General features: G+C 40.8%; 1 protein-coding gene across 1 annotated transcript in view; it reads left to right on the top strand.

The window, feature by feature from the left end:
* The first annotated feature begins 584 nt into the window (after nucleotides 1–584).
* LOC310791494 (uncharacterized protein) overlaps nucleotides 585–11,617 on the top strand; it is a 40,491-nt gene continuing 29,458 nt past the window's right edge. Inside the window, exons 1-4 of the mRNA XM_083653172.1 lie at nucleotides 585–607; nucleotides 1,780–1,931; nucleotides 3,080–3,199; nucleotides 4,889–5,008. Coding sequence (XP_083509298.1) covers nucleotides 1,804–1,931; nucleotides 3,080–3,199; nucleotides 4,889–5,008 — 368 coding nt within the window. The 5' untranslated portion in view covers nucleotides 585–607; nucleotides 1,780–1,803. The remainder of the gene's footprint in view (nucleotides 608–1,779; nucleotides 1,932–3,079; nucleotides 3,200–4,888; nucleotides 5,009–11,617) is intronic.

The raw sequence follows: 11,617 nt of genomic DNA, 5'->3' as shown, positions 1-11,617 counted from the left end.
CCCACATTGAAATACAATACACATATCGAAAAGGCAATACACATATCGAAATCCAATACACATAGGCTATCGAAAATACAATACACATATCGAAAATACAATACAGTTGTTGTATTTTCAAGATGTGTATTGTATTTTCAATATGTGTATTGTATTTAGGCATTTTGGTATTGTATTTATTGTTACACATGTATTGTATTCTCCAGATGTGTATTGTATTTTCAATATATGTATTGTATTTCCAATATGTGTATTGTATTTCAATGTGTGCATAGTATTTCAATGTGTGTATTGTAGGCTATTTGATTTAGGCACGATCCACCCTCCATAACCACCTTATTCCGGTCTTATTCCAACACACATGTAAAAAAATAAAATATAGGAACTTCTTTGAAGGCACATTTGAAAAAACTCAGTTTAGCCTAGGCTATTGTTGTCAATTGTTTCTTGGGAGAGTTTGATTTATTTTGCACAATATATCAAACTGTACAGGCTGAGGCGGAGCAAACTGTTGAAAGTGAAAGTAAAATGTGTCAGTTCAGAGAGCGAGTCAGACCGACTCCATTTTACACTGAGAGAGCAGAGCAGAGCAGGAGGGAGAAGCAGGGTGAGTGTTATTACATTATTATTCGTATCATTATTTTATTCAGGGACAGGGATGAAACTAGTCACGTTTAGGTGACAGTCACCTTTAGCTTTAGGTACATTTAGATGAGGTAAAAGTCACCTTCTCGCACTTGTGTTAAGTTAATGATTTGTTTTTTTTGTGTCTCTGCCCGGGCTGATATCTGTCACCTTTTTCCACTGAGTTTACGTCCCTGTTTATTGTAAAGTATCTGAGTCAGTTGTGTACGGTCTTCTCCTGCGTTCACCTGCCTCTTTTCCTCTCTCTCAAAGTAACGCTCATAGAAAAGATGTAACAGTGAGATAATGGCGTCAGTAAAACAAAGAGGGAAGTTGATTTGGGCGGGGCCTGTACTTCACAGAAGACCGACATGACGCAGTTTATTAAACCGTTAAATTAACCCAGTTTTATTCCATCTGTGTGTCTGAGACTCTGCGAGATGAGCGTCTTTCAGTCACATGACTCCTCATAAAGAGAGAAACGGCTTGTTGACTTTCTGCAGGCAGATCAGGACTTCAGAGCGGGGTGGGAAACTAATCTGCTTCATATTATATTAGGCCTACAGAGGGCCTACTGTAGCCTACATGCGTCAACTTGCCTACAGAGTCTGACTGGTCCGCGTGTGTTGTGTCATCCGCCTCTCGTCTCTGAGGGCGGGCGGAGTTCTCATAAACCAGCAGTTTCACTGAAATCTGAGGGATACCGTGTGTGACCACAGAGGGGCGCTGATGCACCTGTTCTACAGATTTCAGCACCTGACTGACAGTATCCACCCGACACTACAGCGTGTGTGTGTGTGTGTGTGTGTGTGTGTGTGTGTGTGTGTGTGTGTGTGTGTGTGTGTGTGTGTGTGTGTGTGTGTGTGTGTGTGTGTGTGTGTGTGTGTGTGTGTGTGTGTGTGTGTGTGTGTGTGTGTGTGTGTGTGTGTGTGTGTGTGTGTGTGTGTGTGTGTGTGTGTGTGTTGCATTGAAATAGCACGGTGGACAGTAAGAGCGTGCGGGGGGGGTTGGTGGGGTGGTTGTTTTAATTGCCTAAATATAACCGTTTACCCCCCCCCCCCCCCCTCCCCCAGTATAACTGGTTTACCTCTGAGACTGACTGAAGTGTACAAGTGAGAAAACAACTAAGGCTTATTTGTATAGCACCTTTCACAGATACAAGATCACAAAGTCCAGAAGATGTGGAAGGAGGAGGAAGAGGAGGGCAGAGCAGAGTCTCCAGTACCCAGCTGTCTGTCTATGAAGAGTGACTGGTCTAAAGACAATCCTCCAGACTTCAGTAATGAACCTGGACCTTCAGACACAAGGTAAGAGAACTGTTATCCCATAAGCCTACCTGATGGAATACGGTTCAATGAGATTGTATTCATGAAATCAAGTTAGTAGTAAAGATATGATGGAATACTGGAAAGAGAAAAATACAGGCTCATTGCTATTTGAGTAGAAAAAAAGATGATTATTTCATTCACTAAGAATAACAATAAGATAACAATAAAATTAGATAAGTTTAAATTATCTCTGTAGATTTGGATCAATTGAGCGACAAATAATATCAAGATATATAAAACTAAATAAAATATAAGCTACAGTGGGTGGAATTAAATATAACACAACTGACAATTGCAAACACAACAAGCATTTAATGTGTGATAAGCTGGAAACTACTTGTCCCTATGAAACCAAATATCAAAGCCTAACACAGCTTAGGCCTATTAGTTACTTAAAACAATGCCTCCTTGGTCTCATCACATCATTATTAGCTCTCACATTTTGTTCACACAGTTTTAAGATACATTTATCAGTCAAATCCTAAATACTGAGGTCATCATAGTTATCTACTTGGGGATCAATAGATATAACGAGAAACAGTCAATTAGGAAAGGGGAGGGGACTTAAATGACACGGTCAATCAACCGGAAAGCCTCTCCTGAGTCAAACAAGTCATCACTCATGTCAATGTGAGTTTGGATCAACAGATACAGATGATGAAAACCAGCCTGGCAAAATGTGTAGAAATGTCTGCAACAGATGACAGACTGAGCTGTTCTACCACTAGAACATAACAAGGCCCAGAAACATGAATGAAAAGTATGTACAATATGAAAGTATAAATATATACAGTATAAAAACAAAGGAAAACATATAAACACTAGAGGGCACTCTGTAGAATGCATACCTCCGCCAACCTTTCTACAGAGTTTTGTGATGTTACATGAATCCATTTGAAATGTATGTGCCTTTTTGCGATTGGCCAAACCCCCTTTTTGCCAGTGGGCATGCAAAGTACATGTACATGCATAATCTATGCTAATAATCTAAACATAAGAAATAATCGAAATAATCGAAACAAATGAAATAGAAATCAACAAATCAAGACAATAGTAGAATATGAGAACAAAACATGAATTTGAAGTCACTAGAACTAATGATATGTATCAAACATTTGTGTTTCCAGAGGTCAGGACCACAGGCAGAGAGCAGGGTCTCCAGTACCCAGCTGTCTGTCTATGAAGAGTGACTGGTCTAAAGATTATCCTCCACACTTCAGTGATGAACCTGGACCTTCAGACACAAGGTAAGAGGACTGTTATACTGTAATGAAGACATGTTATTTGATAACCTACACTATTGTACTGAAAACTACAGAGACCAGGAGTGACCATAGGGAGAAAAAAAACACGTTTTATGGAGGACAAGATATACAGTATATTTCACTTCCTGGATGTGGGTCAGACCTGCCGTCAGTTTGGCTGGATTCATGCACACAGAAGTCATTTTATTCCCTAAATTTTTTGTTTTTCATTCCTCCTAATTCATAATGTGTGCACACAAACTAATTATACAATTAAAACTTCACATCAATTATCCCAAAAAGCAGAGTCATAGGGCCCTATTCTCCCACAGGCCTTCGGCGCTAAAACGGGCCTTAAACGCAAAAAAACGTGCCTTGCGCCTGCCTCGGGAAGATATCAATATGGCTTTACGCTGCCAAATGGGCTTTAGGCCGAATGGGCGTGGCGCAGTCCCAGAATGGGCGAGACTGGGCGTGTCGGCCTTAAATATCGGCGTAATGATATCTTCCCACCTGGCGTAAATTTAGCGCTTAGCGCTTTTGAAAACCAGGCCTATTCAGTGCGCCAGTTGCGCGGAGCGCTCCCCTCTGGCTATCCTCTGGCTATCCTCTGTCACCCTTCTCTGTGTCACTCTCTCCCTCTCTCCTCAGTCTGACAGGCACAATACGACTGTCTCTCTCTGACTCCCTCGCTCAGACAGACACAACACACGTCCCATAGGAAATAGCAGTTGTAAGTTCACTGCCTGTGAATGTCCCAGCATGCAATGCGGTACTCCATTTCGCTACTAAATAGCAACCAAATGAGCCGAAATAGATCTAGGTCAATCTAAATAATGTGTAATGGTAACCCAACCTGCAATTGTAGAACATTTCAATATTGGACCAAATAAAACATCGAAATGAAAACACCACCCTATGTGAAACCTATATGTCATCCTGGCCTATATATGTCCTTTGTCGATTTAACGTGATTTAGATAAGTGACAGCGTAACGCGCTTCTGTCATGTCCTACTGTGATGTCCGCTGCAATAAATTGGCTCTACTTCACATTTTAGTTTTACAATAAAAACACATTTATGCAATGACTTTACATAATGTAGGCTATATTTATGTGCATATCCTACCATCCTAGCAGGGGAGAGAAAACGATATCTTTCTGGACAAACTTTCACCAATCTATTAATCTCATCATATAGGGATAGGCTATATTTTTCTAGCTGATGCCTTTAGAACATTCTTTTCGCTTTGATCTTGCTATAGTGTAGCGTATTTACATGCTTGCAGTATTTAAACTGCAGTTAGATTGGTTTGAGAAGCATAATAATATGGAATAATAGCCTATATATGGAGACAGACAGACTGGATGAAGGGAGGGGGGGGGGGCAGAGCGCTTGGCTTTTGTCTGGTTTTGCTGGACCACTGGAATTGGAGCTTAAAAGGCAAGCGTGCGATTCGTTTATTGCACTTATCCAATGAGCATGACGGTGCATAATTTTACGCTTAAAAGGCGTGGTTGTAATGCTTTAGGCTGCGTGTAGCGCCAACACGAAGATATCAAGTGCGCTGGTCCACGCCCACTGATTTGCGCAGCGCCAGGCGCTCGGCCTAGAAACAACGCTGATGCAACGATAGGGGCCGTTGTGTTTGATCACCTCTGAAAACATGTTGCCTTTTCTTTTGATTTGCAGAGGTCAGTACCACAGGCAGAGAGCAGAGTCTCCAGTACCCAGCTGTCTGTCTATGAAGACTGACTGGTCTAAAGACAATCCTCCAGACTTCAGTAATGAACCTGGACCTTCAGACATAAGGTAAGAGAACTGTTATCCCATAAGCCTACCTGATGGAATATGGTTCAATGAGATTGTATTCATGAAATCAAGCTAGTAGTAAAGATATGATGGAATACTGGAAAGAGAAAAATACAGGCTCATTGCTATTTGAGTAGAAAAAAGACGATTATTTCATTCACTAAGAATAAGAATAAGAATAAGATAACAATAAAATGAGATAAGTTTAAATTATCTCTGTAGATTTGGATCCATTGAGCAACAAATAATTTCAAGATATATAAAACTAAATAAAATATAAGCTACAGTGGGTGGAATTAAATATAACACAACTGGCAATTGCAAACACAACAAGCATTTAATGTGTGATAAGCTGGAAACTGTTTGTCCCTATGAAACAAATATCAAAGCCTAACACAGCTTTTTAGTTACCTAAAACAATGCCTCCTTGGTCTCATCACATCATTATTAGCTCTCACATTTTGTTCACACAGTGTTAAGATACATTTATCAATCAAGTCCTACATACTGAGGTCATCATAGTTATCAACTTCTGGATCAATAGATATAACAAGAAACAGTCAATTAGGAAAGGGGAGGGGACTTACATGACAGGGCCAATCAACCGGAAAGCCTCTCCTGAGTCAAACAAGTCATCACTCATGTGAATGTGAGTTTGGATCAACAGATACAGATGATGAAAACCAGCCTGACAAAATGTGTAGAAATGTCTGCAACAAATGACAGACTGACCTGTTCTACCACTAGAACATAACAAGGCCAAGAAACATGAATGAAAAGTATGTACAATATGAAAGTATAAATATATACAGTATAAAAACAAAGGAAAACATATAAACACTAGAGGGCACTCTGTAGAATGCATACCTCCGCCAACCTTTCTACAGAGTTTTGTGATGTTACGTGAATCCATTTGAAATGTAGGTGCCTTTTTGCGATTGGCCACACACCCTTTTTGGCAGTGGGCGTGCAAAGTACATGTACATGCATAATCTCTGATAATAATCTAAACATAAGAAATAATCTAAATAATCTTAACAAATAAAATAGAAATCAACAAATGAAGACAATAGTAGAATATGAGAACAAAACATGAATTTGAAGTCACTAGAACTAATAATATGTATCAAACATTTGTGTTTCCAGAGGTCAGTACCACAGGCAGAGAGCAGCGTCTCCAGTACCCAGCTGTCTGTCTATGAAGAGTGACTGGTCTAAAGATTATCCTCCACACTTCAGTAATGAACCTGGACCTTCAGACACAAGGTAAGAGGACTGTTATACTGTAATGAAGAAATGTGGTTTGATAACCTACACTATTGTACTGAAAACTACAGAGACAAGGAGTGACCATAGGGAGAGAAAACATGTTTTATGGAGGACAAGATATACAGTATATTTCACTTCCTGGATGGGGTCAGACCTGCCGTCAGTTTGGCTGGATTCATGCACACAGAAGACATTTTATTCCCTCAATTTTTTGTTTTTCATTCCTCCTAATTCATAATGTGTGCACACAAACTAATTATACAATTAAAACTTCACATCAATTATCCCAAAAAGCAGAGTCATTGTGTTTGATCACCTCTGAAAACATGTTGCCTTTTCTTTTGATTCGCAGAGGACAGCACCACAGACAGAGAGCAGAGTCTCCAGTACCCAGCTGTCTGTCTATGAAGACTGACTGGTCTAAAGATATCCCTCCACACTTCAGTAATGAACCTGGACCTTCAGACACAAGGTAAGAGAACTGTTATCCCATAAGCCTACCTGATGGAATACGGTTCAATGAGATTGTATTCATGAAATCAAGTTAGTAGTAAAAATATGATGGAATACTGGAAAGAGAAAAATACAGGCTCATTGCTATTTGAGTAGAAAAAAAGACGATTATTTCATTCACTAAGAATAACAATAAGATAACAATAAAATGAGATAAGTTTAAATTATCTCTGTAGATTTGGATCAATTGAGCAACAAATAATTTCAAGATATATAAAACTAAATAAAATATAAGCTACGGTGGGTGGAATTAAATATAACACAACTGACAATTGCAAACACAACAAGCATTTAATGTGTGATAAGCTGGAAACTGTTTGTCCCTATGAAACCAAATATCAAAGCCTAAAACAGCTTATTAGTTACTTAAAACAATGCCTCCTTGGTCTCATCACATCATTATTAGCTCTCACATTTTGTTCACACAGTTTTAACACATTCACTGCCAGCCGTTTTTTTTTTTACTGTAGGTAGGTTCTGCCAGAGGTTTTTTTTGAGGATTCTGGCTCATCTTTCAAGACCCGAGGATTCTTTTCTGCTAAGATTTTGTGAACACACAATATCTCAAAACAACTAATAGAATGTGTGCTTTCTCTGTCTAAAAGAGTTAGTTTGTAGAGTTAGTAGTTATGTAAGCATTAGCAGTTGAATACAGCATGGTTTCAGCGTCTGAAAATTTATTCAGAGATAAATGGCTTTTTGTGAAATTCGATAGAACAGTCACTTTAACCATTCATTTTTGGCATCAGTAAGACGTCAGACATCTAAACAATAGTTTTGAACAGTAATTTCCTCCATAACAGCAGGAAACACCCCTCTGCTTCCAACTCCTCCCTCCGTGGGCGTTCTCCTCCGCTCTCCTTGGCTCTGCGGCGGGTCTGTGACAAACGAGTTGCTGCTTTGCTGCTGCTGCCTGGCAGTCTGCATGGGGCTCGCTGGATGGGTTTCGCTGGTTTCTTGGCGGTCCGGTTGAGAGCTCTGATGAAGCTCTTGCGATTCTGGGCTTATTTATGGTGCGTGTTTCAAAGTGTGCATCCAATCTATTCTTGGAACCCCCCACCGTTGCCACCGCTGTGCATCAGCGCGAAAGTGAAAGCGTTTTCGCCATCCATTTTACTGTATGAGAACGGCTTCCTCGCGCTTTTCCCTATAGTTTTGGCTCGCCTCTCCTACTGTGGAGAGACATGTCGCCACTCAGTGGGTCGGTAAAATAGATTATACACATTCAATACTTCCAATATTTTTATAGGAGACGTGGGGGGCATTGATCAACGTAGCACCGTCAAATTTTTTTTTTATTATTTTTTGACGTCTCAACTCGTCATTGGCAGTGAACGGTTGGATTGTGTTTGACGAGTCAACTCGCCATTGGCAGTGAACGTGTTAAGATACATTTATCAGTCAAATCCTACATACTGAGGTCATCATAGTTATCTACCCTGGGATCAATAGATATAACGAGAAACAGTCAATTAGGAAAGGGGAGGGGACTTAAATGACACGGTCAATCAACTGGAAAGCCTCTCCTGAGTCAAACAAGTCATCACTCATGTCAATGTGAGTTTGGATCAACAGATACAGATGATGAAAACCAGCCTGACAAAATGTGTAGAAATGTCTGCAACAGATGACAGACTGACCTGTTCTACCACTAGAACTGTTGAGATCAAATCAGCAGCATTCAGCAGGAATGCCCACACAGGGAGATCCCCGAGTTCAAGTCCTTATATGGACAGTGACATCACTCCAGTGGGAGCAACTAACTAACTGAAGTGTGCACCTGTGGCAGGTTCATCATGATGAGAGAGAGCGCACCTGGGCTCTATCCCTATCCCTCTGAACAATGGCCTCCGATCCATAGCAGCAGTTTTTGTTTGTTTGTTCCACTACCCCTTTCCCCTAAAAGAAAATAAATTATGCATCGAAAATGAAGAAACCATCTCAACTTGTCTTTTTATACACTATTAGCCGTAAAACTTGGTGCCGAAAACCCGGGACCCCCTGAACCAGAGGGAACCACAGATGAACACGGCTGGAAAAGACAAAGAAAGGAATCATGACGACGGAGCTTTAAAGATTGATAAAGATTAGAGGGACGGTTCGGGCGACTGTAACTAAGTTGCTGAACAAAATAGATGGGGCAATGTTAACAGTCAGACCAGATGTTGACCTTCTGGAGGAATCATTGGAACAACTGCTAGCAAAGGAGAGGATTCTGTATGAATCTGATAGAGACATTGAAGCACAAACCAAGGAGGAGGACTTGGAGGAAGAAGTATCGACTGCAATGGAATATATGGATGGGATAAGCGCAAGAAAAACCAGGATTAAGCGAGTAGTGCGCAATCATGGAAATGGAATGGAGGACTCAAGGATGGAGGATTCAAACCAAGGAGGATACCGGGCGCAAACAATTAAGCTTCCCAAACTGGTAATCCAGAAATTCTCTGGTGACATCAGTGAGTGGCAAAACTTTTGGAGTCAATATGAAACGGCAATTCATTTAAATGTACATCTAAGTAAGTCAGATAAATTCAGTTATTTAAAATCATTTCTTACTGGAACCGCAGGAAATGTGACTGCAGGCTTGTCTTTATCTGATGCAAATTATGATAGCGCCGTTAATATGCTCAAGCAACGATTTGGCCGTAGAGATCTTGTAATCAATGCGCATATGAATAAGCTTTTGTATTTGACTCCAGTGAAAAAGGCCACGGATGTTACTGCATTACGCAAACTGTACGATGAATGCGAGGTGCAAGTGTGCAGTTTGGACTCCATAGGTGTAGTGGCAGACGCTTATGGAAGCCTATTATGCCCTATACTAATGAAAATAATTCCTGAAGAAATAACGCTTGAATTTACACGTCAAATGGATGAAGATGTTGTGCTCAATGTAAAGGACCTCATGTCATTTGTTCAAAGAGAAGTGGAGAGCCGAGAGAGAACGGCAAAGCTGACTTTGAAGAGGGAAACTCCACAATATGAAGAAAGAAATGTGACACGGGACAGAAATTGGAGAGGGAAAAGGCCATTTGGCACAGCTTCCACAGCAGCTTTTCACACTGCAAGTGCAAATGATTCTGAATGTATATTCTGTGGGAGAACGAATCACAAATCAAGAGAATGCACAGACAAAACAGTGGAAATCAGACGAGAGAGGCTGAGAAGGGAAGGACGCTGTTTCGTATGCCTGGAGGCAAGACACATTGCGCGCAACTGCAGAGCGCACGGAATCTCCTGTGATGGATGTGGAAAAAGACATTATAGAACAGTTTGTAATCAACTCAAGAGTGACAACAAATATAGTCAAAATGATAATCCTGTGGATGCTGTAGTATCAATTTCCCCTGGTAATTCTGAAGGCAGTACAGTTTTGCTGCAGACAGCCACAGTGTGGATAGAAACGCCCAGGGCCGTAGCTAGCTATGAGCACGGGGAGGTCCGGACCTCCCCTAATATTTCAGAGTTTTTTTTTTTTTTTTTTTTTTAATAAAACAATCTGCATGGAAAAGCATGAAAAACACGGGATCGCTTTTATTTTGAAACGAAAGGCAGGTCAGGCAGGAAGTCATCTGACGCCGCGTCCGCGGTAACTTGATTCCGAGAGAGCAGCAGCATGGTGGTGAGTGATGACTGTCTGTCTGCCTGGCGAGATAATTGAAGGTGAGCGACCTGCGAGACAGTGAGCGAGTGAACGACAGACAGTGAGTGACACTGACAGATTTTTTAGCAACAACCAAGAAAGTAAGTGTCTAGTCTGTCTCTTAAGTAATGTTACCTGTGTGACACGTTGGGATGCTACTGCCTAATCATGCATGATGCCAATTGCCAAGCTCCCAAAGTCAGGTATGCAGGTGGCTATATGCATGGTTTCAGTTTCATGACCCAATAAGTAACAAAAAGAGGTGGTGTAAAGTTAAAAACAACATAATATATTTTATTTTATTTTTCAATCGTTCCTATCAGGAATAAATAAATGTCCCTCTGTATGTTTTTTTTATTATCGATGATGACTTTGTGTGTTGTGTACGGCTTGGGTTGTGTACCTGTGTTTGTACGTGTCATTTTGATATGAATTTGGCTAAAACAGTTTGTGTTTGTTAGTTACAATTATGTTGACAGGAGAGCTGAGCAGGTGGTGACATGAAAGAGAATATACTGAATAATGACATCACAACAGTATAATCCTAATGTTGATTTAAAATGATATATTACTCTAAATATGGCTTAAAAAGGGGGGAAAAAAACTCAATTTTTTTTCGGCGGCGCCCTAATGGGCGCCGCCTCCCCTTGCTGGACCTCCCCTATTTCGGAACCCTGGCTACGGCCCTGGAAACGCCTAGGCAAAATCAAGTAGTCAGGTGTTTATTAGATGGAGGCAGTCAACGTAGCTTCATCAGGGAAGATATCTCTAGAGCATTAAAATTGCGAGTGGTCGGAGAAGAGATATTGAATTTGCACACTTTTGGCTCAGTAACACCCAAACGCATAACAAGCAGACGAGTAAAAGTCCGTTTGAGGAATTTGAGAATGAGCCAGTGTGTAGAAATAGAATTGCTAGAGACGCCCAGTGTATGCACATCAAATATGAAGATGGCAAATGAACATTTAAGAAGAACACTGGAAGAGAAAGGTTTGCCAGCCGCAGACACCCCTGTAAAAGGACTTGAAACTGACAGTCTGGGAATTCTAATAGGAGGAGATTATTATTGGAAAATAGTCACGGGAAGAATGGAGAGACTGGATGACGCATTAGTAGCTCTTGAGAGCACATTCGGATGGCTAGTGCAAGGAACAGCCACCATGCTCAATGTAACCACAACT

Source organism: Poromitra crassiceps (assembly GCF_964638095.1).
Source record: "Poromitra crassiceps genome assembly, chromosome: 16".
Classification (NCBI taxonomy): domain Eukaryota; kingdom Metazoa; phylum Chordata; class Actinopteri; order Beryciformes; family Melamphaidae; genus Poromitra; species Poromitra crassiceps.
The sequence above is the reverse complement of the archived record's forward strand: the minus strand, read 5'-3'. Positions and strand labels throughout refer to the sequence as shown.